We start from the raw sequence: 27,348 nt of genomic DNA, 5'->3' as shown, positions 1-27,348 counted from the left end.
ACATCTTAACCCTTTGTATTTCTTATTTGCATAGGATTTATTCATTTTGGCATGAATCTTTCCAAAAGTATCTTTCTAGTACTCAGAAGAAACTACAAAAATTAAAAGATTTCCCACATTTTTTACATTCATAGGGCTTCTCTCCATGAGAATTTTCATAAAAGAGAAGAAAATTAGGTCCAGAACATTAAACTGATAGAGTATAGCAAATCGTCCCCATTCAGAGTGTTTGTTTTCCAGTGAGGGAAATGGGTTTGAAGACAACAGGGAAAATGGAATGATTTGCTATATTTTTTCACATTTAAACAGTTATTCAGCCAGATGTGGTGATGTATGCCTTTAATCCCAGAGACTTGGGAGACTTAGGCTAAAGGATCACAAGTTTGAGGCCTGCATCAGCATTTTTGAAAAACCCTAAGGAACTCAGCAAGTCTCTGTCTCAAAATTAAAAATATCAAAAAGAATGAGGATGTGTCTCAGTGGTAGAGGGCCACCAGACCAAATCTGCAGTGCAATCCCCAGTACAAAATTCAGCAGAGTGAGCAGTGTGTTTGAAGGAGACAAGAAATATTGATCCACCACATTTCACATTTAAAGAATTTTTCTCCAGTAAACTTCCAACATGTTGATGAGAAGAACAGTAATAACAGAAGTCTTTGCCAATTGTTTTCATCAGTACAATTTCTTTGCAATATGAGTTTGTTCATGTAAGTGAAGCTGATGGGATATAACAAAGGTTTTTCCCCATTGATGACATTCATAGGGCTTCTCTCCAGTATGAGTTCGTTCATGTGAGCAAAGATGAGTGGACTGAGTGAAGGCTTTCCCACACTGCTTACATTCATAGGGTTTCTCTTGAGTGTGAATCGCTTCATGTCTGTGAAAGAAAAAGTAAGAAAAAGACTTTTCCACATTGTTGGTATTCATTAGGCTTCTCTTCTGCATGAATACTTCCATGTATGTGAGGTTCACTGGATGTGTCAAGGGGTTTTCCACACTGATATTCATAAGGCTTCTCTCCAGTATGCTTTTTTTCATGTCTGTGAAGATGATGGGATTGAGTGAAGGCTTTGCCACACTGCTTACATTTATAGGGCTTCTCCCCAGTATGAGTTTTTTCATGTGAGTGAAGGTGAGTAGACCGAGTGAAGGCTTTGCCACACTGCTTACATTCATAGGGCTTCTCTCCAGTATGCGTCCGTTCATGTCTGTGAAGGTTAGAAGAATAAGTGAAGACTTTTCCACATTGTTTGCATTCCTTCGGATTCTGTCCAGTATGGATTTGTTCATGTCTCTGAAGGTAAGACAAAGTAGGGCAGGCTTTCCCACATTGTTGACATTCATAGGATTTCTCTCTAGTATGTGTTCTTTCATGTCTGTGAAATTTAGAGGAGTCAGTGAAAACTTTGCTACATTGTTGACATCCATAGGATTTGTCACTAGTATGTTTTCTTTCATGTCTGTGAAGTATAGAGGAGTCAGTGAAGGCTTTCCCACATTGCTTACATTCATAGGGCTTCTCCCCAGTATGAGTCCGCTCATGTATCTGAAGGTAGGAAGAAGTACTGAAGGCTTTCCCACATTGTTGACATTCATAGGGTTTCTCCCCAGTATGAGTTTTTTCATGTCTGTGAAGTTTAGAGGACATAATGAAGGCTTTGCCACACTGCTTACATTCATAGGGCTTCTCCCCACTATGAGTCCGTACATGTATCTGAAGGTAGGAAGAAGTACTGAAGGCTTTCCCACATTGTTGACATTCATAGGGCTTCTCCCCAGTATGAGTTTTTTCATGTGAGTGAAGGTGAGTGGACCGAGTGAAGGCTTTGCCACACTGCTTACATTCATAGGGCTTCTCTCCAGTATGCGTTCGTTCATGTCTGTGAAGGTTGTAAGAAGAAGTGAAGACTTTTCCACATTGTTGGCATTCATTGGGCTTGTCTCCAGTATGGATTTGTTCATGTCTCTGAAGGAAAGTCAAAGTACTGCAGGCTTTCCCACATTGTTGGCATTCATAGGGTTTCTCTCTAGTATGAGTTTTTTCATGTCTGTGAAGTATAGAGGAGTTAGTGAAGGCTTTGCCACACTGCTTACATTCATAGGGCTTCTCTCCAGTATGAATCCATTCATGTCTATGAAGGGAAGAAGAAGTAGTGAAGACTTTTCCACATTGTTGGCATTCATTGGTCTTCTCTCCAGTATGGATTTGTTCATGTATCTGAAGGTAAGACAAAGTAGTGAAGGCTTTCCCACATTGTTGACATTTATAGGCTTTCTTTTTCATATGTGTTCTTTCATGTCTGTGAAGTATAGAGGAGTTAGTGAAGGCTTTGCCACACTGCTTGCATTCATAGGGCTTCTCTCCACTATGCGTTCGTTCATGTCTATGAAGCTGAAAAGAAGTAGTGAAGACTTTTCCACATTGTTGACATTTATAGGGTTTCTTTTTCGTATGAGTTTTTTTATGTGAGTGAAGGGTAGACGACAGAGCAAAAGCTTTGCCACACTGTTTACACTCATAGGGCTTCTCCCCACTATGAGTCCGCTCATGTATCTGAAGGTAGGAAGAAGTACTGAAGGCTTTCCCACATTGTTGACATTCATAGGGCTTCTCCACAGTATGAGATTTTTCATGTGAGTGAAGGCGATTGGACCGAGTGAAGGCTTTGCCACACTGCGTACATTCATAGGGCTTCTCTCCAGTATGCCTACGTTCATGTCTCTGAAGGTAAGACAAACTAGGGCAGGCTTTCCCACATTGTTGACATTCATAGGGTTTCTTTTTCGTATGAGTTTTTTTATGTTTGTGAAGGGTAGATGATTGAGCAAAAGCTTTGCCACACTGATTGCATTCAAAAGGCTTCTCTCCAGTATGAGTCCGTTCATGTGTGTGAAGGGAAGAAGAAGTAGTGAAGACTTTTCCACATTGTTGGCATTCATTGGGCTTCTCTCCAGCATGGATTTGTTCATGTATCTGAAGGTAAGTTGAAGTAGTATAGGCTTTTCCACATTGTTGACATTGATAGGGCTTCTCTCCAGTATGTTTTCTCTGATGTATTCTAAATAAACTTCGGTAAGCAAAGTCTTTCCCACATACGTTACATTTAAAAAGTACTTTCCCAGTGTGCGTGATCACGTGACTGTGTAGACCTGTGGGTGAAACCAAGGTTTTACCACCTTCTTTACACTCATGGGATTTCTCTCCAGAATGAGTTCTTTCATGTATTCTAAATAAAGTGGGGGAATGAAAGGCTTTCCCACATACCTCACATTGAAAAGCTTTACCTCCCCTATGTGTTCTTGTGTGATTTTGAACATCTGTGGGAGAAGATGAGGCTTCATCACATTGTTGACATTCATCAGGTTGCCACCCAGTATGAGAATCTTCATGCCTTTGAATGTCATTGGAACAACTGATGACTTTTCCACATACTGTACTCTCATAGGGTCCATCTCCAGTTTGTGTTAACATTTGTGTGTGAACAGTTTTGAGAGAAACCAGAGATTTCCTGTATAGTTTCAATTCACATGGCTTCTCCTCACGTTCTTCATGCTTGTAGCGTTCGGGGACATAGTGAGATGTGATCTGCCTATGAAGGAATGAAGGAAATATGAAGTCTTTGGCACACATAATGCAGTCACATGAATTTACTCTATTAAAATTTTTCTTTGCTTAAGAATTGGTATCTCATGACAAGCACATTATTAATACTTGATTAATTCATGATGTTGTATTTATTTAAGGTTCTAGGTTAACGTTACTTCCAACATGAGGTAAAGCCTAGGATTTTCAAACTTGTTCAAATTGCCAGAAAATAAAGAGATTGAGAGGAAACAATGCTTTGCAACACAGCTTGCCTATGGTCATTATCCAAATAGTTCTACTCACATATGCAATTTCATAATACTTTTGGCATGTCAAGCACTTTGAATAGACTGAATATCTATATATCTATATCTATATCTATATATATAATTTATTTCAGTGGACAATAAACTTTATTGATTTAAATGTGGTGCTGAGAAGAAAACCCAGTGCCTCAAGCATTCAAGGCAAGCTCTCTACCACTGAGCCACAACTCCAGTTCCAGTGAAGTATATATTTCTGGTAAAAAATCTTATAAGAATAAATACATTTAAAGTTGTGCAAATTTCTTGCATTGGTTTTAAAAATTATATGACATCCCCAGATTCCCTCAAGGATTCCTCTTGTGAGTACAATTACCTTAGATTGCTCCCAGAATTTTTGATCTGATTTTCAATGTTCTTCTCATCACATTTGTTTCCTAAAATGTGAAACCAAAACATTATAAATTTCTAGGAGCTAGAAATGCTTTTCCAAATTCATGGTGCATTTTTTGCTACATTAATTCACCAACTGATTGTCTTTTCATGTACTACAAAAATAAAAAAAATAAACACAAATTCTCTAATTAAGTAAATACACAAATTATTACCTATAGATGCCAGGTTTCTGAGGACTTCCAGCATCACATCTCTGTAAAGGTTCTTCTGGGAAGCATCCAGCAAATCCCACTCCTCCTGCATGAAGTTCACAGCCACATCCTCAAAGGTCACTGAGATCTAAAATATCCCACAAATGTGTAGTGGAAGACAGGAAAGATTTTACAGCATGAGAAATCTATACTCAACATGCATGATGTTCACATGATTCCCTAGCCTCTCGATTAATTCCACGATTTGGTCATTGAAATCTCCAGTGCATTTAATTCTTCACAGCCACTCCAACACCAGATTTGGGCCCCACACAAGGTAAATAGTAGAGTGTTGTACACCCTTCCTTTGGTGAGTTCACAGGAAGTAAGCGGGGCTCCCTGGTCACCCTTATCTTTTTTGTTGATTGCATCTCTATCACCTTCTTACCAACATCCTGTGCAGTAGAGAGCTAATATTAGCACTCTCCTTATTACTTACCCTTAGAAAAGAAAGCTGACTGAGTAGGAAATTGCTGGGATCACAAAACTCAGCATTTGAGAGATCCTGCCAACCACAGTGGCTCACTGGGCCTACACAGTTAATATAGACAACATGGTATTTGTTTCCTTCTGAAAGTCAATTGTTCCATTCTTAAAGAAGTGCCTAGAATCAGCCCCAACCCACACCCTCAGAGTATGGAGTCACTAGAGAGTTTCCCTCATAGACAACAGTTAGACAATCTTCTACACAGGTTGTCACAATGTGTTCACTGGGGACTGAGCTCAACTTGGGTGATTACACTGAGGACAACTAGAAGTTTGCAGGAGCTTTACTCCAGAACAAATTTACTCAATTAGTAATCAAACACAATGATTAATAAAAGCAACAATATAATAATTTCTGGTGGTTAATGTCAAAGCAGAATGGGGTGTGTCAAAAGATGGCATGTGTCTCAGAAAGAACTCAATGACCCCAAGATGTCACCTTCTCCAAACAATAGCCTTACAAAAGTATTTCGGTTTGAAAAATAGTTTTCTTAACAGACAGAAAAAAATCCTTTCCCAAACCTCATGGCAACCATGAATGTGCAATGATTCTCAATCTCTTCTGAACAGCATATGTCTCACTCAGATCATGTACAGTTAAGACACATACCACCATTCTGATCAAGGACACTTTGTTCAAGATAGGCCACATGTACAATGTTTGTCTGTCATGAAAGAGATTCTTCATTCTTGTAGCACAGCTGGTGCAAGGAAACCTCAGGCACAAGCACTTCCAGGGTGTGTTAAAGCAGCAGGTTTGCAGCCCAGAATCCTGAACTATCCCACGCTGACTGCTTGTGAAGCAGGCCACTCCATGTGGGTCTCTAAGCAGGCTATAATTTCTGCACAGTGTGGAACAGCCCAAAGGACCACCTACCAGAACACAACTGCCACTCACAAAGAACCATGCTCAAGGCCTTAAAACACATGACATTTGAAGCACGACAGTATCAACAGAGGCTAGTAGAAGCCCAAGAGAAAGCCTTTCGTGGGCTGTTCTTCATGGCATGGAAAAATTATGAATGACAGTAGGTGTCTTGGAGACAGATCACAATGATGGTCTAGGGAAACTGAAATCTAAGTTGCAAAGAATACTTCATCCCACTATTCTGCAGAAAAATATCATTTATTATACATTTAACTGTGAAAGTCTAAAACACATTTCAAAAATTTAAAAAAACATATAATTAACCCACCCCCCTCAAAAAAAAAAAAAAAAGAAAGAAAGAAAGAAAGGCAAGACATGTCAAACAGGCTTCCATGAGACACTTAAGACCTGCCACCAATTTTCTACTGTTATTTCCAGACAACAGAAGTTGAGTTAAAACTTCCTAATTCTTTATTTTTATATTTATTTTTTAGTTGTCGTTGAACACAATAGCTGTATCCTATTTATTTATGTGGTGCTGAGGACTGAACCCAGGATCTTGGACATGCTAGGCAAGTTCTCAACAACTGAGTCAGAACCCCAGCTCCCCTTCTAATTCTTTATATGGCATATTTCACCATATTATCAAAATTAGATAGATAAATAAAAGTATTAAATAGAAAAGAAAACTATGAAAGACTCTCATGATCATGAATGCAAAATTCCTCATCAAACAATACTTTATTGAATCCAAAAATAAATAAAAAGAATTATGAACACAGCCAAGAGGAAATTATTACAGCTCTGTAAGACTGATGCCACATTTAAAACTCAGTTAAAATTTTCCAGGGACCAGCATACTACTGTGGGAAGTCAAGCCAAGTTGCCCAGATCCACTCACATCAGCCTCTGCAGGGCCCAGGAACACTGCACACATGCAAGGCTGATTCAGAATTAAAAAACCAATTAACATTATCCATAACAACAAAAAGCTAAATAATAAATATTGATTATATCAATAGTTAAAAAAATCAAGAATAATGAAAAAACACTCAAGCTCAAAAAAACACAACGTCTTCATAGAGAGACAGCATGATGCTCTATGCTACTAGAATCTACTGAAGAATCATGAAAAACAATGATGTGACATCAGTGTTGTCGTGTTAATAAATAGGACAATTATTATACTATTGACCACAGGAAGCTGGGCATGGATGCCATGCCTCTGGTCCTTGCCAATCAGGGGGCCAAGGCAGGATGATCCAAGGTTTGAGTCCAGCCAGGGCAATTTAGCAAGACTCTGTTTCTAAACAAAAAATTAAAAGTTTTGGGAATGTAGCTCAATGGTAGAGCAGCCCTGAGTCCAACACCCAGCACCAAAATGAAAAGAAAAACAAACACACACCACTTATACAGAACCAATAAAAGAGAAATACTCATATATAAATCTAACAAAAATCTGTATGACAAAAACTGCTAACTTCTAATAAAAATATTACAGACATGGAAAATATTTGGAGATACTTTTATGTTCACAGATGGGAAGCCTAGTTACCATCAATTCTTACCAATTTTATTTATTGATTCAATATAATCCCAATAAAAATATTTTAAGTTATGTTTTCAGTAACAAAAGATCTGAACAACAAACACAGTAATGAACACTCAGTTCACAGGATGAACACTACCTGAGGTTAACAGCTACTAAAAATCTACAATCATCAAGACACAGTGGTATTTAGCACAGTATAAAAACATTCCACTGATATTTGACAAAGGAACAAAAGAAAATTAATGGAAAATATACTCTCTTTGACAATGTTGCCAAAGCACTGGACATGAATTAACATGTAGAGAAAGAAAACATTCTCATTTCACAAATGTCACAGAGCTCCCAGTGGAGCCTCAGTCTCAAAGTAGCACACACAGCTGGGACTGCAGCTCTAGCAAAGCACCTGCCTGGCACATAGGAGGCCCAGGGTTCACTTGTTGGCACCAAAAAATTGCCTATACATTGTAGTGTCTAATGCAAAACTCCAAACTTCACTAAAATAACAAAGAAGTACTTACAGAGAAATCTGAGCTGGTATGACAGCTTCATATGCAACATCAAACACATAAACTGTGAGTGAAAAACTTGTAAATAGAACTTGATCAAAATGAAGTTTGTGTTTTTCAAAAGATGCACTTGAGAGAATGAGAAGACATGCTGGAGAACTGAACAAAATGTTGTCACAACACATAGTGACACTGGGTTGGTATTCAACATACATGAAGAATACTCAGTAAAAAAAAGTAAGCAACCAACTTGTAAGTGGGAAAAAGATTTGGAAAGACACTCATTCAATAAATAGGCACAGTTAATACGTGTGTGAGAAGATGTTCACCTGCATATAATTAGGAAACTTCAAAATGAACAATGAGGTGCCACCAGATACTCAACTGGAGAGGTGAAATGCCAAACACCAAAAGCTCCAAAAGACAGTGAAAACATGAATCAGCAAGAACCCTTCCCTTGCTCATGTGAATGGAGAGAAGAACACTCTCTCTGGAAGACAGTCACGCTCTTACAAAATAAAGATGGTACACTCTACAATTAATTCACCACACTCCAAGGTGTCTATTCAAATGAGGTGGAAATTATGCACAGAAAACTTCTCAGCAATGACTACAGCAGCCATATCCAGAACTGCCCAAAGCTAAAAGCAAGAAAGATGCACCTTTTAATGCTGAATAGACGAGCTGCAGTTGAACCACACCAAAGAACATCACCCAGAAAGTGAACTCTTCAGCCTGGAAAGATACAGCATCCTTAAAGGCAGACTGGAAAGTGAGAGAAGCCAGTCTGAAAGGCCAAGTGCAGTAAGATTCCAAGTCAAGAACATTCCAGAAGAGACAACATTATAGATGCACTGATACTCTTCTGTATGACATTATTATGTAGAGTATGTGATACACAAAATAACACCACACAGAGGAGGAACCCTAAGGTAAAGGATGGATTTCAGCTGATGATAAAGTGTTGCTTCATCCACTCTCTTAATCCAATGTAGGATACTGATTCAGTAACTAACAAGCATCCAACATCAATGCAAAATATTGAGAACAGTGTAGAGAAGGGTGTTTGATACTGTATGTAATGGCTCATTTGAACTGTCAACCGCAATGGACTAAAAGATACCTGTGATTAAGAGGCCTCTGGGTGTGTCCATGAGGGTGTGTCTACAAATGATTGGCATGTGGAACAGAGAACCAAACTAGAGAGCCTCCTTAGGTATAGGCAGCACCATCCAATAGGACGGTGTCTTAGGTGAAACAAAAGTTGGAAGAAGGAGGAAGCAGCAGCAGAGAAAGGCCTTATTTCTCTAATGGCTGCTGCAATGGCATGATGATTTCAGACTCTGCCTTCTTCACTCTCCCAAAGTGGACTCTCCTGTTTCTCCAGGGAGTTTCCAAAACCTTTGGTCTGAACTAGGGCATCACCACTGATCCCTCTTGTTTTGAGGCTTCAGCCTCTTGGACTCTGCAGCTACTACTTCTCAAGCTCTCCACCCTGCAGATGGCCACTGTGGACATCCAGCTTCGGGTCAAGTAGGCCAATCTAATAAGTCCCCTTTTATAATCACACTTCGTGTTGATGCTGTTCCTCTAGAGAACATTGACTAACAAACTATAAGTCTAAAATTGCTCTGAAAAACAAAATTGATTTAATAAGGAAGTGAATGAACTACCATGCCATAAACTTTAACAAATATAAACATAAGAAACAATATTACATAATGAATACCTTTCACAAATAATAATGCAAAAAATAAAGCAAAGAAGAAAAGTCATAGTTACAAATTTCAAAACTGTGGACAAAAGCAAGGAAACTAATTTTCAATACTATTTCCATTGGAAAGAAACTGGAGGATAAAATTTAGTTTTTAATGTATATTAATTCTTTAGTTCTAGGTGGGCACAATTTTTTTATTTAATATTTATGTGGTTCTGAGGATCGAACTCAATGCTTCACGCATGCTAGGTGAGCGCTTTTTCTCTGAGTCAAAATCACAACCCCTGGATGATAAATCTTTAAAAGTTATTCCAACTGCTGGTGTGGTGGTGTGTACCTGTAATTTCAGCCACTAGGGAGGTCAACGCATGGAATAGGCAAGTTGGAGGCTCTATCAGCAATTTAGCAAGACATCCAGAATGATCCTTAGCACAACAGATAAATTAACAAAAATAAGGTATTCTGCCCCTATACAACTATATAAAATAAAAATAAATAGGTACATAATAAATAGGAAGGGCTGAGGACGTCCTCAGTTGTCAAGTGCCTCTAGGTTTATATCCCACTAAAACACCAGCTCACCTCCAAAATGCTGCTCACACATTGAAATTCTTTTTTTTTTTTTTTAGGACAACATAAGCATGATCAAGTCCCTGGCTTCAATCCCAGCACTCAATACATCAGCAAATAAGTAAACCCCAGTCTACAATACTAATTTTCTTGGGGTGGAGAGTAGCTCAGTAGTAAGAACTTGATAGCCCTCGGTTCAATCCTCAACAGTCCATGTACACACACACACACACACAAAAAAAAAAAAAAAAAAAAAAACAACCCTGAAAATATATGTAATGAGTGATAAAAAAGATTATAATACAAAAGATACACAATGAGAGGCAACCAAAAAAATCAATAAAAAGACAACACACTTTCTTACAAAGGAGACTGAACTTTCCTATGATCTACACTCTTTGAAAAAACAAAGAGCATTTCAGTAAATTATGTGAAATTCAGGTCATGGATTATTGTGATTTTTGGGGTGAACTTAGAAAAACTACATCTAAAATGAAAATAGTATCTAAGACCAGTGAAAATATTGTACAGGACAGAGAGAATAGAGAGGGCATTTATGTTACTCCCAAGTTTCATGAGCTAAAAGGCCAGCTCCCAAATGGGTAGCCCTAGGAGGAGGTAATTAGGAGGGAACAGCAATCAGGTGACATGGTGGGAGTGCCTGTGAGAGGATCAGCACCCTTACTGAGACATATATATCTCTCCTTTTCAGAAAACAGGTGTCATTTATTATTTCACTGATAAAGTATTCAGTGCTTTTAAAATGATCACAGTTGGGTATTTTAGGTATTGCCAAAATTGTCCTTAAAACTTCCAATGAAGATGGGTGTGATGGTGCACACCTGTAACCCCAGTGGTTCAGGGGTCTGAGGCCCAAGATAATGTAGAAAGACCCTGACTCAAAAGGAAGAATCTAAAAGGGGCCAAGGATGTGGCCCAGTGGCTAAGCACCTCGGTGTTCCATTCCTGATACCAAAAACCACACAGATAACATAAACCTGTCAAGTCCAGACAACAACACTACTGTCATTCCTGTCATATTCATGAGCTTGTCAACGACTGTAACTAATTTACATAAAATCAAATTCATAAGTTTATCCACCACAGTTTTTGTAGAAATGAATTCATTTCCTGCAGCAATAATGATAGACAGAGTTTCTCTGTATCTTAAGTGGCATTCTGGAATCTAGGACATGGATTTCAATTGGAAATCATTGAAAAGACAAGATCAAATCTAACAAATTTCTATGCATACTCAGGGGTAGCAAAAGATAAATTAGATGCATTTATTTTTTGTTGTTGTTGTTTGTTTGATTGTTTTACTGTTCTGTTTTTTTTCTTTGGTTTGGGATCAGAGATTAAACCCAGAGGAACTTTACTGATGAGTCACATCCCCAGACATAAGGCCTGGCTAAGTCGCTAAGGCTGTCCTCATGTTTGCAATCCTACTGCCTCAGCTTCTGGAACAGCAAGGATCACAGGTGTGCACCACTGTACCTGGCTGTAATTGTTTTCACAATGGAAATGTAACTAGACTTTTTAAAATCCACTTCTTTCTTGCCTATTTAATAATAGTCCTTCCCATTTGGCTCTGAAAAAAATAGACCTGGGCCTCAAAATGTGAGCAGATCATTGCAAAGTGATACACAGAAAGCTTTGGTGCTGAGGGAGCACACGTGTGTCAGGCTCAAGGGGCAGGGAAGGTCCCTGACATCTGGGACATAACCTCTCCTGGTCTTGCTTCCTGAAAGCCTCTAGAATCACCCTCCCAGGGACCTAGACCATGACTCCAGTCTACGAGGCTTTTCAGGTTTGCACAGCTCTGCACTGGGGTGGGTGTTGCTTATGCTCTGGGAGAGGTTTTGCTCCTTCACACTGTGAGACTAAAAGGGCAGGAATCACTGGTGACCTGGCCCCTCAGCACCAGTATCCACAGGATGACTGGCCACCTCTCTCCAGGAAATGGGAACAGCTTTGGAAAAACAAGGTCCCAAGGAAGTAGCTGTCTAGATGAGGGCTGTTCCAAGAGATTCCTCAGCCCAGAGCCCCCAGCAGCTTCCCTGAGAGGCTGTACCCCACACCTCGGGCTGTCCTCTAGGATGAGCTGACCCAGGGCCTGAAGTTCTGTTCACCCTGCAGGGACCAGGGCAGCTGTGGGCACCTTGGGGCAGCTCCAGGAGAGGACAGTGGCTGAGGATATAGGACCCTGTGAGGTGTCCAAAGGGAACCTCTGCCCAAAAAATCTGACATGGTGTCTACACCTAAGGAAGATAAAAGGAGAAGCACAAGGCTTTTATAGCTGGAAACTCAAGTTCTCTATACAGTTGCAACTACATCAAAGAACCTTCAGAGTACTTGACTTGGCTAACCAGACCACCATGAGGGTGGAAAGGCAGGATTCTGTATGGAGAGCAGAAAGTATCTTGGGCTATCTTAAGCCCTTTAATAGCCAATTATCTTAATTTCTGTATCAGACCACAATTCTCAAAACTATTAAATTTCTCAGAATATATCACTACCCTTACCAGACATCTAGTCCCCACCGTCTACCAAAGTAAGAATGTAATAAGAACAGTCAGAAGAGATTTTTTTTTCTTCCTTCCTTTCTTTCTGTAGCCCACCAATCTGATGATCCTACCAATGCAATTGGTTAATGTAGTGATACACAGTTTCTTTTATATAAGTTCATGTAGGCCAGGCACTGTGCCACATGACTGTAATCCCAGTAGGTTTAGAGGAAAAGGTAGGAGGATTGCTAAATTCAAAGTCAGCCTCAGCAAGTTAGTGAGACCATAAGGAACTTGATGAGATCATGTCTCAAAATACAATCTAAAAAGAACTGATTGTGGCTCAGTGATTAAGTGCCCCTGGGTTTAATCCTTGTCTTTCAGGGTGGGACACATACATCATTTAGGGTCACTTGAATCCATGTTCCTGAGTATGGTCATTAATATTTAAATCAAAATGAACTATTTTCCATAGCTGGGATTGCCAAAGCCTTTAATGTCAACAGCTTGAGAAACTGAAGCATGAGGGTCAGGACTTACAGGCCAGGCTGGGCAACATAGCCAGACCCCATCTGAAAATCAAATTTAAAGAGTTGGGGATTAAGAACAGAAGAATGAATCAAACACTATTATCCTATGTAGAAATATGACTACAGGACTGGTGTGAATCCACATCAAGTACAACCAGAAAAAGGAGCAGTTACACTCCATTTATGTGTACTGTGTCAAAATGCATTATAATGCCATGTATAACTAATGAAAAACAAATTTAAGTAAATAAATGATCTATGTCAAATTGGGGCAGGGGGGCTTGGAAAATAATCCAAGATTCAATATCCCTAGGTTCTATAAACAAATGCTTTTTTCCTTTTAAAGTAATTATTTTGAACAAACACAGGGAACTATTAAGTGATTATTCTTTCCCCTCAAGTATAATATTCACAAATAGAAAACAAATGCTTTCAAAAGTGTTCTTCTTACCAGGGACAGTGGCACAGGCCTTGTTAGAATGGCCTTAGGCCTGAGCCCAAGCAACTCCATTTAAAAGACCTGCAGTTTCACCAGGCACATCCACAGATCCCTCCAGAAAGGCCTCAAACAAGTTCCTTCCCCTCACCCTGATAAAGAGAGTAAAGATCGGGGTGGAGTTGACCCCAGGGTAAAGGATGTCACTGAGAAATAGGGTGATAGCTGATAAGGACTGAAAGTGTGATCAAAAGCCCCCAAATTTAGTATAAATAATAGAGCTGATGAACAGGAATTTAGCCAACAGAAAAAAGGATGCATTTGACCTGAAGAGCCTGATGAGAATCTGATATCCCATCACTTGGCATCTTTCCTGAGTCTCTGTATGATCCTCACTGCTCTCAAACTCTACTGTCTCCTCTGGACCTTGGTGAAAGCTGCAATTCCTCCCTAGGACCCCCTCCTCAAAGGGTCCTCTGCTCCACACCAGGAAAAGCCTGCCTTGGTTCCAGACCTGGTCACCGAGGTCTGAGTGAGTGTGCATCTGCTGGATTCAAAGCCTCAGACATAAGATATTTGAACTTAGCATGCAGAGGGAATGTCTGTCATTAGCTTATCATGATTAACTGTTTCCCAGTGCTTAGAATGAATCTAGAATTGTTTGCTGTGAATTAATTAACCTAGAATTGTTTGCTGTGAATTGATTATGTCTATGGCAATGCCTAGCATTAAGGATTGTTGTTTTCTTGATTAAGAACCTATACAGTTAGGGCTGGGGATGTGGCTCAAGCGGTAGCGCGCTTGCCTGGCATGCGTGCAGCCCGGGTTCGAACCTCAGCACCACATACCAACAAAGATGTTGTGTCCGCCGAGAACTAAAAAATGAATATTAAAAATTCTCTCTCTCTCTCTCCTCTCTCTCACTCTCTCTTTAAAAAATAATAAAAAAAACTATACAGTTAAACTGTATTGAGTAATTTGAGTGAATAGAGCATTGAAAGGGGAAGAAGTGTGTGGACATTCTTTATTTCTCCCCTTGACTGCATAAGTCACAGTTTTGCCCCCTCCAGACAGCCCAGTAATCGCAGGAACTTTAAAGGCTGAAGCAGAAGTGAAGCCAGATTTACAGATAGATAGTTAGGCAAATTGGGTCTAATATTATGTAAGATAAATAAAACAGAGGCCATTATAGAGAATGGAGTCCAGGAAACCAGAGCAGCAATTGAAATGTTAATGTCCCCAAGGCAGGAATCCAGTCTAAGGAACTGTTAATCATAATCCAAAAGCCACCCCAGGTCCTTTCTGCCCAGATTACTCCTCCAGCCCACCAATCTCCCACCTTTTGGACCTTCCCACCTGCATTCTATCACTGCATCATAATGAGAAACAAAGTGTGGGGAAAGCGGAAAGAAGACTTTAGCTATAAAAGAGGGAAGACCTCCCCCTTACAGGGATTCCACCTCTTGGGTCCCCTTCTTCCTGCGGGGAGAAGTCTTTTCTGCTGTCCTTTAATAAACCTTCTACTTTCCCCTCCACACTTGCCTCAACGTGCTTCTCTGGTGATATACTTCAGCATTCGGGGAAGCAAGGACTCGTCACTGGTAAACAGCGGTAACAGAAGGATCACAGGTTGGAGACCAGCTTCCACACCAAGTGGGTGCAGATCTCAGAATTCAGTAAAAGTGGAGGCTGGGGATGTGGCTGATAAAGCTCCCCGAGTTTGGGTCCCCAATTAAAAGAAAAGAACTATTCTCCCCAATATTTCACTAGATGAAAAGTGACAATTAGCGGACGGTGTGCATTTGGACCGAGTGGGAAGAACGGACGTCTGGCCGAGCTGTGAGGTGGAGGGAAGGTGGGTTTTAGAGGCAGGAGGCGCCTGCAATTTGGGGGACCTACAGCAGCCTCCGGAGGAGCTCCCCTGGGAGGAGGAAGGTGCATTTGTGGCCCTGCTTCCTCCACGTTGGGAACAGTGGGTCGGGCCACCAGTAGGGAGCAAAGGGGACACCAGGGACCTGAGCCGCCCTTCCAAACCCAGGAAACCAGGGAACAGGTTCTAGGGCCAACCGCCAGCGTGCAATCTGCCACGCTCAGCAGCTCCCTTCAAAAACCCCAAACCCAGTTCACCCCACGAGGCCAAGGGACAGGGCCACGACTCCGCTGCGCTCCCCAGCTCACCAGGGCACCGGGCCCCAAGGCAGGTTGTGCCGCGTGCCTTCAGCTTTGGTCGCAAACTCACCATTTTTGCCTTCTGTGGTGACCTGGCATCCTCTCGAGGAACCTCGAGGCACCTGAGATGGGGGTGACGGGGGACACAGGCAGCGCAGAGTCACCTGAGTCCCTGGAGCAGAAAACCCTTGGCTTGAAGGATGAAAGGCCAAGTCGCTGAGGAAGAAAAACCCGCGATATTGCGGAAGCCCGCCCTTCCTCTCCCTCTGCGCACTGATTGGGCAGTTCCCCCAGCATCCGGGATGGAGGGCCTCCAGGCCCGCCTCTGCATCGTGACTGACAGCCCGCATCATCCAATCACTGGCTGAAATTGGGTAGAGTGACATATTCCTGGCTCCAGCCCTTTTCAGGTTGAGCTTTTCAGCTGTGCTGGGGACTAATCCAGGTGGGAAGCCTTGGCTTAGCCTCTGGTACAGAGGGGACACCTGGCGCTGAGCTAGGCTTCAGCCATAGAGTGCTTTCCCAGCATGAGGAGGCCCTGGGTTTAACCTCAACACAAAAACAAAGCACAGCTTCTCTGGGAGATTAAAGCTAGAGGAGCCCAAGGTCAGGTCAGCGTCTGCAAAGAGTGGGACCCTCTCTTTTTATTTTATTTTTTTTTAAGTTGTAGATAATACATTCTCTATTTCTTTCTTTTTATGTGGTGCTAAGGATCGAACCCAGTGCCTCATGTGTGTGAGGCAGGCATTCTACCACTGAGGTACAACCCCAGCCCCGAGAGACCCTCTCCTAAAATAAAATGAAAAGTATGGGGATGTAGCTCAGTGGTCCAGGTCAAACCCCACTGGGTTTATTCTATATATATATATATATATATATACCTCAGGCAAATTAGAAAGACACTGTCTCCATATTTTTTAAACACTCTTTAAAGCTATCATATATACCCCACATATATATGATATCTAGTAATGAAAACAGTTTGAAAATTATTTTAGTAATTCTCATTACCTCCTGGCCTCGGGTCTTTGAGGAGGCAGCCTGAGCTATAACAGGAAACATTTGGGGTTGGGACTGTGGCTCAGTGTTCCATCCCCAGCAGAGAAAGGGGTGGGGTGTGGGGAGGCAGGCAACCCTCTCAAACAGCAATGTGCAGCGGAAATAAAATGGGCGCCTTGTGCTCAATGTAGATAGTCTACCTTCTACTATTATCAATTCTTATGTACAGACCTGACTCTGCTGATCCCACAAGTCTGCTCACCTGTTTGCCCTAAAATCAAAAAGAAAAGGTGTTGATTGAAAGCAGGAAAGGAACTTTGACCAGTGCAGCTACACCAGGGAGACAACGAAACCAGTCCTTACTCTGTGTTTAGGTGCTGACAAGGGCTGTGAGATTTTCTAGAAAGGGAAATCATTGTCATAAATAGGGGAAATTGTATGTAGGAGTCAGTATTTATTGTAAAAGAATAATATTGTATTATTACTGCAATAGGTGACATGCAAATAATGTCATAATATGTAGAATTGTATTAGGTTAGACTTCAGGCATCTGTAGTCTCATAACATGTCTGTGAGCTTAAGCTCATTTGCCTCCTTGAAACATGTCATTCTATTGCACAGACTGACCTCATTATTTTCTCTCAGTATAAAGTCCCCCTTTGTGAACTCTTTCCATGTCAAGGTTTCAGATGCACCAACATTTTCAAGAAAAGCCACAAGCCCATCTGCATCCTGCCTAGGCAGCAATGTACCCCCAGATGCTCACCCAGGGCTCTCAGCTTCCTGGGTTTAACTATCAGAAAGAAATAATAACCCTGCTCAGCTCTGGCAGAAAGCCCGCATATAAAACATATTTTTATATGTTAATATGACAGGCTGTGTTGGCCCCAATTTGCCACTTGGGACCAACACAGCCTGTCATATTAACCCCAATAATGCAAAGTATATACAATTTTATTCTCTTCTCTTAAGTTGGACTTTGTGAAATCTTTCACATCCTACACAGTGTCTCACATTCACCTCAATGAGACCTGAGAGTGTGACATCCAGAGAGCAGCTACTGCCTGAGGATCTCCACCTCAGACAGGAAAAGCCACCCATCAGGATGGACCCCAGCCATGACTGATGTCTGTCTGCTCAGCCTGCTCTGTCCTGGCACCCTCCAGCCACAGGCGCAGCCCACCAGCTCCAAGCCCTTCCCGGCTGCTGGTCAACCTGAGTCCCTTCAGCTCTCACCTTCCTCCTTCACTATTCTCTTTTTGGAGAAACACAGCTTATTTTCAAAAGAATCTTAGAGATTAAAATTCCTCTTTCATCTCACTCCAGGGACAATGGCAGCTTCTAGGAACACAAACAACAGTGAGTGTGGCGCAGGGGAGGGTGTTAGACCAGGAGGCAAGGAAAGACCACTGGCTCCAATTAAAATCAAATTAAAGCAAGGTTATTATTTTGACCAGCCGGGCTGCCTCTCCCACCCAAAACTGACCCCAAGACCTGTCTGCACAGCAAGGCCCCCTGCTCCCCCACCCATCTCCCTTCCCTCCTGTCATCATCTCCACCATCCCTGACACCCGCTGGTTCCATTCTGTACTCCAGAGGCTCTGCAGTCTTCAGCAACCTGGCCCTTTTCTGGGTCTCTACTTGAGGGAGACGCCCCTGCACATGCAAGGGACTGAGTAGCTTCTCTCTCTGAATCTCTCCTACTGCCAATTTAATCCCCAGCCAGGCTACAGGCCCTTAATGGGGACAGTTTCCTTGCCAACACGTCCTGAGACCTCTCTTTCACGTCTCTGCAGTCACTCTCTGCTCTCTGGGCTGTGCTCCTATGCAGATGCTTCATCCAGTTTCCTGCATTTAGAATCTTCTCCTTGATGCAGGGGCCTGTTTTCGCCGTGGGCAGAGTGCCCCCTGCTGGCCGTCCTGCGTTATGACCGCTTGTTTTACAAGCCTCCTCTGTGGTGTTCAATTTCAATCCCCAAGTGCTCTTGTGTCTGGTGCACTGCTCCATGTCTGGGTCCGTGCGTTTGCTTCTGTACATTGCTTCCAAGGAAACCGGGCCTTTGTGTTTGTGTGGGCTCTGTCTCATCCAGCAACGAGGCCCATGGAACAGGGTCGAGGACAGTGTGGCTAGAGAGTCACGAATCAAGACCTCCAGACACCAAGCAGGAAGCAGGTCTGATTTTATTGCGCAGTTACCATGTGTATACACTCGGGCAGCAGCTAAGCACATTACACGCAGCCACCAATACAATTTCTGAACAACTCTAGGAGACCAAAGTAGGCCCCCCAATATTCCCTCTGGCCTACTGATGATTCCAAGGTTGTTCTGTTGAGCAACTGCTGGCACAGGAGAGGCTCTGAAGAGCCACAATCAATCAAGTAGCAGGCCATGGAGCAAGTGCAGGGTCTGCAACAAGTGGCCTCACGCCCAGGGAGGGGCCGACAGGGTGAGCAGTCTGCTGCTCACACTTCTAGCTGGAGGGGAGTGGCCTGCCTCTCAGGTGACCTTCATGTATGCCACATATGCAGTTCTCCATGCACTTGTCCTCACATCTCCCCCTCAGACTTGCCACAAGGATTTTTGCTAGCATCCCTGATTTTTGTTTGGTGGCCTTCACATGCTTGCATAAGCGTCTCACAACACAAGAAAAATATTATTACTGTCACACTCAGTAGGGCCAGGGTAATAGCATTATAAGGGTTAGTAACTTGGCCCTCAGGTTTTTCCAATGTTCAGCCAATCCCTGGAAGAAAGAGGAGGCTGTTGAGACAGACAACTTCATCCCCTAGATTTTGACCCTGGCCTTAGTGACGTCATGCAGTCGTAACACAGTGAGCATCCCAAGCGCCCTTCATGAACTGAGAAAAAGTGGAGAACTGCAAGGTTCCATTGTCAGATACAGCGTATTGGGTGACGCAAATACTATGAAATTCAGGGTGACTGTGAGCCTTAGCAACATAAACAGAACACTTTGTGGCTCCTGGTGTGCTGCGCTCCTCCCCTGACTCAGGCAATGGCAAGGCCCTACTGAGGTGGGTGGCGCAAGGCGTCCATTCTCTGGAGGAGCGCAGTATGTTTCTGGGAATGGGCTGGTTTGTTTTTGTATTCCTTTAATAAGTATAGTTGCGGTTTCTTATATGACCATTAAGTATGAAGGAAAAATCATGACTGTCCCAATTAATGCAACTACTTCTAAAGCATAGATCTGTTTGCTCTAAATACAATGATTCAGCTGTGGAGTGTAAATTGTTAATGTCTAATAAAAAACTTTGTGTATTCCTGGCAAGGATGCTTTTGAGAAATTAAATTAAAATCTAGAGAAGAAAAATTAATGTTAAGAAGACAGATTAGTGCTTAGTCCTGGGCAACTTGTTCTTGTTCCTGTGCACAATGGTTTGTGCTCTTACTCTTGTTTGATTAAAATTAATAACAAGTCAACCACTTGCCGTAACCATGGCATCGGTTCCAGTCAGTAAGTCAAGAAAGAATAGTCAAGGTATAGGCCAATAGTTTGGGACATTTGTAACTATTATTAAAATTAACTAAACAGAAACAGCTCAAAGCAAAACACGAACTGAAAGTACAAATGCTTGCTTATGCATAAGCCAAGATGCATTCTTCTATTCTAATTGTACTATGTAATATTTTGTTTCTCTGAATAATGATTCCTGTTTTGTAACCACAAAGTACTGTGAGCCTGCCAAAATGAAAAGTATATATTACCAACTTCACAAGTAAAGATTGGGATCAGCACCTTCACTTTGGAGTCTGTGTTGTTCTTTTGCTGACTCCTCACCATCCATTCGTCTCCTGAGATGCCCTGTTGGAGCTGGTCTCCGACACTGGGGGAGGTCTGGTTCTTGCTGAATGAGGCAAATAGTGGTTCAGTTCAGTTTATTTAAGTCATTTTGAGAGGCGAAGGCTGCTGCCACACAGGGGACACATTGTTTCCAGTGTGCAGTGTGAATCCCCTGAGTGAGCGCAGCAGTGGCAGTGGCTGTGGTGGCGATGGCGGCCACTAGGGCAACAATCCCAGCAATGATGAGGCCAATATCACGCCTTGACCTGTGCAGGATCTCACTCAGAGGATGCTTCCTCTGCATGTCCCATGGACTCCTCCACTCTTTGGACTGGTTCACTGGAAGCCAGGCTGCGGGGGGCATCTGAGGATCAATACACATTTAGCTTTCATAGCCGGTGTAGACAGGTTGGGAGCCAGCAGGATGCATTGACTGCACAAGGGATCTCTGCATGAGTGATATTTACACCATCAGAGGCAGTGATTATGAGCATGGCAAGGGTGGCGGGACACAAGCTTGTGCACAATGGGTATGGGTATAATTTGGGATGAAGGTATATGTTGGGTTTAGGCCCCATTATCCACTCATTCATCCAGCCAGCTGCCACCCATTTGAAGGGTCTAGTGGCCAGCAATATTGGCCTGATATCCATCGTGCCATATTGATTTCCTGCATTGTGGTTGATCACAGATCATCCCAGGGAGCAGTTACTGCAGTAGCCCACATGGTTTTGAGGCACATGGGTTACATTCCAGGGAGCTGTGCCCAACCCGGCACTTAGGTGTTGATTTTCCCCAAAGAAATTTCTCTTACCTAGGAGACAAGGTGTGGCTGCCACACATCGATTCCATGGGGTGCTGTCATTATCAGAATTGGCTTTCTATAGAGTGTTGTGGGCATGTTGGCAGCCAGGGTTTCTGGCACTTGCCATTGTGTGTGGGGGGGTGTCTCTGGCTATTGGTAGTGTTAACTACCAAGTGTCAGTGAGAGACAGCCAGCATAGGACTTGTTATATTGATCTACAAAAGTTTCATTAGCAAGAGCAAAACAGAGAGGACAGTCCTGGTTGTAGGTCTCATTATCAACGACGGAGAAAGCACTCGGCCGAGCAGGCGTGGGAGTGCTGGTGTTCCCCTGCTCGGGTGGTCCTTGTACGGCTACCTCAGGATCAATCAGGCCAGAGTTATTAGAAAAGAGCTTAGATAGGGCTCCTTCCCAATTGACCACCGCTAATTTGGTGGCCAAGGGACCAAAGCCCAATTTACGTGGCAGGCAGTTTCACTGCAGGCACCCAGATGGGGTGAGGCTTCTGTCAACATGTACAAACCCTGCACCCAGTTTTAGGAGAGTCGCTAGACCATCATGCACTTGTGCTGGGATCCAGCTGGGAGATTATAGGTAAGTGGCAGGGCACAGTGAAGGGGGCCTATGTTTGTGGGTGGCTATTTTCATGGAAAATTTTGAAGCTGAAGAAAAATTTGAAGTAAATAAGATTTTGTTCAAGGCATGGAGAGGGCATTTGGCAGAGCCCCCTCCCTCCCCTGCCCTGTTTTTGTAGCGTGGTCATTAATTCCTTGCGTGTTCTGTCTACAATGCATTAAACCTGAGGATTATAGGGGATCCCAGGTACATGATTTCTGTGCCACGTAGAGCAGAATTCCTTGCAGGCTCTGCTTGCCGAGGCTGGAGCAGTGCCAGTTTTGATGGAGAAAGGAGCTGCCATGATCCCCAAGCACTTAAGTTATGCAGATGGCCATTCCACAGCCTGAACAGGTATCAGTGACCACATACACATATTTTAATTTCCTGAAGGTACACAATGAGTGACATCTACTTGCCCTAAGGCATTAGATTTTAACCTTGGGGACTTACTCCAGCAGGTTGTTAAGCGACAACAGGAAGGAAAGGGGCATATTTTTGTGGTCTTGACTAGCTGCTTGCAAGCCTCCTTGGTCAGTTCAGGAAATAATTTGCAGAGGCTCTGCGCATTCTCGCCAGAACTGTCCTGTCCCTCCACACCCCCAGCAAGTGGAGCGGCCTCTTCCTTTATAGCTACCTTATTCCTGCTTTCCTGCAGTGGCCAAGGCTGAGGCCAGCAGAGAGGCTTGAGCCCCTTGTGTCCCTGTATCCTGGGTGGCCAAATCCAGTCATCCACTGGGCTGCTTTGTGCTGGCGCCTGCTGCTCTCTGTCCCTTATTTAGTCCCTCCCTGATCACCTCCTTGGCTGCGGCTTCCCTTGCTCCTCCATGAGACACTTTTCCTTTCAAGCCTTGTTCACCCTGTCGATAAACTGTGGCAAGTCCTCAGTGGATTTTTGCCTTAGGCCCTGTGTATCCACTGTACCTCCCCCAGCTGGTTCTTTCTAGCACATTCTTAAAGCAGAGAATGCACCAGATTGACATAACCTGGTGGGCCTGTGGCCTGTACCAGGAGAAGAGTAGACTCCCCCTCCCGACAAGCACTCAGCTGGGGGGGCAACATTTGTGGGGGTGAGGATCCCCTGCTGTTCACGTTTGTCATGGAAGAAGGCCTTCCACTTCAAAAATGCTGTGGGCTCAGGAGCCGCTCTGGCGAGGTCTCTCCAGTCTGCAGGGCATTAAGTTCAAGAGTGAGTGATTTGAGCACTTGCTCTGCAGATGGCCCCCGGGGCCCATCCCCTGTACTGCCTTCTTTCCCTCCTTCAGGGCACCCAATGCCTGTGGGTGTCAACCGGCAGGGCGCTGTGGCGGGGCTGTGTTGGTGGCAGGCTGAGTTCCTCTCCATCAACTTTCATCTCTTAACTTCCACAGACCTTCCAAAGGCTCTCTGGCCTCTTGGAGTGGGTTTCTGGAGACCATGGCCTGGGTCTGTCTGGTGGCCTGGTCATTTCCAAGCCATCAGGCCCCCGTGCTGAGCAGTGCTAATTGCATTCTTAACTACACATTGCTACAAGTTTTATGGTTAGGAGGAATCATCCTTATGTTTCAGAATCTGCTCTGGCAAAAGGGTCACAAAAGTCAGTCCCTTCATACTCTCTTGGGTTCCTCTCACGCATACTAATTCCGACTGCATTTCCATGCAGACAACAGGTGGTTTGCTGGGGAATGGGACAGACCCTGTCCACTTCCTGCAGGCAGGCCTGCAGAGACATTGCTTTTTGGCAAATGAAGCACGTGGGGTCTGCCCACTGGGCCACATTTATAGTTACTCTCTTAACCTTGTGCTCCCACCATTCATTTGTCTGTCTCCTAACAGAGGGCAGAAAAAGACAACACGCTTCCTTGCGAGACTATGGGAGGGGAATACGCGGCCATGCTGAACTCAGCTTTGACGCCACCCAGGAAGACACAGTGGTTCACACCAAGAGCCCTGAGAGAGCTGGGAGGTTGCAGCTAAAACGCCGAGAGCACCACTGTGAACTCAGCAAACTACAGAAGCAGGACCCGGGGGGCGGCGGTGGCCCTGGAACCAGCCTGCAGGGTCAGGGCTGCACATCGGGGGTGGGGACAGGCCCTGTGCTGTTATAAACCCACAGCGCTGGCCTTAATCAGGCGCCCAGAGGCCAGCCCTGCAAGGGTGCTGAGAGCTGCAGGCGGACACCTCACCTGCCCCACGGCTCAGAGGACAGCAGTGGCCCTTATGGAGCTGACCCTGAGGCTGGGTGCTGGCCACTCCCTGGGCCCTCCCTCCTTGTCCCCTTTTCTGTTCCCCAGCATCAGCCTTCTCACCTCCCTGTTTCTGAGGGTGGAGATGAGGCTTGAGGAGGGGGTGACGGGTTGTGGAAGAGCATGAGGACCTCGCCCTGGTCCCGGGAGGAGCGGCTCCTGGCTGCATGTACTTGAAGATGATGTTCCCGTAGGACAAGGAGCCCAGGGTGAGGGGGCCGCAGGTGTTGAAGACTGGGTCTTCCTGAGGACCACTGCATTCTGAGCACAGCACTGACGATGTGACCCCAGGAGACCAGGAGGAAGACCACGGGAAACAGCATGATGCCCACATCCAGGACAAGGACAGTGCCCTCCATAGCCCCCATGCTGACACAGGCCACACGGATCAGGATAGGTATGTCACACAGGAAGTGACCCTTCTTGTGCGCACAGCAGTGTAACCATAGGGTCACTGACACATGACCAAGGAATTGACTGCACCACAGCCTGGAAGTCATGATCACGGTGTAGGGCAGGGGCTTCCAGATAGCCACTAACGTGTCATAGGCCGTGACACTCAGCAGCAGCCCCTCCACTCCACCAGGCCCAGGAACAGGAAGAGCTGGACTGTGCCCCTGCAGAGCTGATGGTCTTGTGGTGGACACGTAGGTTGTGCAGCAGCTGGGGATGGAGCTGGGGGTGAAGCTGAGGTCCAGGAAGGACGAAGGGGGTAAGGAGTACACGGGAATGTGGAGGTGGGGTCCAGCTGTGACACCAGGAGGATGGAGTGTGGCCCAGCAGGGTCAGCAGGTGGGCTACCAGGAGGACCACAAAGAGGACCCTCTTCACATTGGGGAAATTGGAGAATCCCAGGAGGATAAGGAGGCCCTGGGAGCTGCCATGGGTCCCATCCATCTCTATGGCACCTGAGGAGAGGTGTCAACAGCAGATGCGGCAAGGGCTGCTGCAGTGCGGGCTCTGAGCCAGGCTTAAAGCAGCACCGTGAGGACTTGTTTCCTGACTCACATAACCTCTATCTGTGCTGTGCAGGCTCTGCTGGGATTATTATTATTATTCCCAAGTTATAAAAAGGAAACGGAGACATCTGTGTGAAGTGAATGTCCCACGTGGAGGGGCAGAGCTGGTCTGCACCCAGGAAATGCGGCTGCCATCTTTACCCTTATCCACCCCCGATTCACTGTTACTGCAGAACAGGAGGACACACACCTGCCGAGCTCCATCCTTTGCTTCTACCAGCTACACAAGTTCCTGAGCTCCTGTCAAAACCTCAGAGGCACAAAGAACATCCCAAACAACCCCATGATAGGATTTAGGAAACTCCATGTGCAGCTGATCCTTGAACATCACGGGGTTGAAGTACAAGGGCAACTCATACAGAAATCTGGTTCAGTATATAAAACAAGCTTAGAGATTTGCAAGCATTTGAAAAACTAAAAGACAAAACATGTAACTAAATATTCAGTATTTTAAAAAATATATATATTTTTTTTAGTTTTTTAGGTGGACACAATGTCTTTATTTCATAGTTGTTTGGTGCTGAGAATCGAAGGCAGTGGGTCTTGCATGCTAGGCCAGCACTCCACCATGAAGCCACAGCCCCACCCTACATATTCAATCATTATCAAGAATTTAGAATGTCATGAATGCATAAATCTACGCTGTCATTATGATACTTTATCATTTACTACTATAAAATACACACAAATCTCATGTAAAAAGTGAAAATGTATCAACATTTCCAGAAACAGAGACCATGCAAGGTGCCACTTGCAAAGGAGAGAAATAAAAACCAAAGCAAAACTGCAGCAGCAGCTTCCCTGCAGGAGAGGAACTCGGGGAGCCTGGCGCTGTGCCCCGCCCTCAGCCACCCCTGTGGCGGGAACCGTGTCCTTCTCCTCACTTGAGCAATGGGGCAGGATCCTAAGCCCTGGCCCCTGTGTGGAGGTCACTGCTCAGGCTTCTGACTCCCAACAGGAAACCCAGGCTCCTGGGAGCCCAACAGTCCTGACCCCGGGACCCTCTCCTCACAGTGGAGAGGAAGGGACCCAGGACACCCCAGACAAAAGGCACCCTGCCATCAACCTTCCCCTGGAGGATGCAGGGATGTGCTCAGAGGAGCATCCTGGGTCCTCAGCCCTAGGGAGCCCCCCCTCTCCACCCAGCACCCAGATTGCTCCCTTGTCAGATGAAATATGCAAAACCTCCCATGAAATCAAGCTAAAGAGAACACGGACATGAGACAATTTCTGTGACAACACATTCACCATTACTTTTGCCAAACACGTCACAATTTCCAACTCATGATGTAAACCATGGTCGTGGAGCTGTGCTCCATTAGGTCATGGCTCAGACTCTGAGTCTGAGGGGGACAACTTCAAATAACACCCATTAAACCTGTGACGTGCCCACCCCAGAGCTTGGACAGGGGGGAAGCAGCAATTCTTGCTTCTGTAGACCATGGGACAGTGGGACCCGTGAGCACTGCTGGACCCGGACACTGACTGCCTCCCGTTCGTCCCACAGCTTTACCAAGAGAAGCCATTGCATTGTGCTGACTGCACAGGAGACAGCCTCCTGGGGTGCCCTGACTAAGACATGCAGCTGGCCCCCGAGTCCACCCTGAGCTGTGAATTCTGCTGTCGGGAGTCACGTGAAGTCCTGTGTAGGGGAGTATGGAACAGCTGCTGCGCCCCACAACACACTGGGCCTCACCCCCATTCAGATAATGAGGTGTGGCTCCAGGAGTAGGCGTCACCCAGTGGGGTCGGTTACACCCACCTGTTCCTTTGAAATCTTTCTCTGTGCCCTTTGGGGATAGAATGTTCCATGGAACCTCCCCTTGTGTGTCCCCTTCCCTTGTTCTGCCCTTGATCCCCACACAGCACATGAGATGGGCGTGGCCTTCCAGGATGTCGACCTACTGGCAGCAGACATCAGGAAGACTCCACCCCCTGAATCTGGACCCTATCCTCATTTGAGTGGCTTCTCCCCAGTAAAATGGGGCTCCAGGCCTGCCCTCTCTCTTTCTTGCCTGCCTTGCCCCCTTTGGGGGAGCTGGGTGAGG

General features: G+C 44.5%; 1 protein-coding gene and 1 pseudogene across 2 annotated transcripts; both read right to left on the bottom strand.

Annotated features, from left to right (window-relative positions):
* LOC101958131 (uncharacterized) lies at positions 1-16,657 on the bottom strand. 2 transcript variants are annotated; one of them, XM_078035305.1, is made up of 4 exons: positions 15,908-16,657; positions 4,458-4,584; positions 4,226-4,286; positions 1-3,590 (listed from the first exon to the last, which is right to left on the bottom strand). In XM_078035305.1, the coding sequence occupies exons 1-4, from the start codon at positions 15,908-15,910 to the stop codon at positions 872-874; spliced, it is 2,910 nt and encodes a 969-aa protein (XP_077891431.1). In that variant the 5' UTR covers positions 15,911-16,657; the 3' UTR covers positions 1-871. The 2 variants fall into 2 exon arrangements, with proteins under 2 accessions (XP_077891431.1, XP_077891432.1); XM_078035306.1 differs by lacking the exons at positions 4,226-4,286; positions 15,908-16,657 and having other exon boundaries at positions 4,458-4,566.
* Positions 16,658-19,000: 2,343 nt separating this feature from the next.
* Positions 19,001-25,054, bottom strand: LOC144372142 (olfactory receptor 2W3-like; annotated as a pseudogene).
* Positions 25,055-27,348: the final 2,294 nt, after the last annotated feature.

The sequence above is a fragment of the Ictidomys tridecemlineatus genome, chromosome Y, assembly GCF_052094955.1.
Source record: "Ictidomys tridecemlineatus isolate mIctTri1 chromosome Y, mIctTri1.hap1, whole genome shotgun sequence".
In the NCBI taxonomy this organism is placed as follows: domain Eukaryota; kingdom Metazoa; phylum Chordata; class Mammalia; order Rodentia; family Sciuridae; genus Ictidomys; species Ictidomys tridecemlineatus.
The sequence above is the reverse complement of the archived record's forward strand: the minus strand, read 5'-3'. Positions and strand labels throughout refer to the sequence as shown.

Excerpts from the sequence above, each read along its gene's own strand:
- LOC101958131 (XM_078035305.1), bottom strand. Across the intron at positions 4,287-4,457 it reads CAGAAACCTGGCATCTATAG|GAAACAAATGTGATGAGAAG; the intron begins GTAATAATTTGT and ends TTCACATTTTAG. Across the intron at positions 3,591-4,225 it reads AATTCTGGGAGCAATCTAAG|GCAGATCACATCTCACTATG; the intron begins GTAATTGTACTC and ends ATTCCTTCATAG.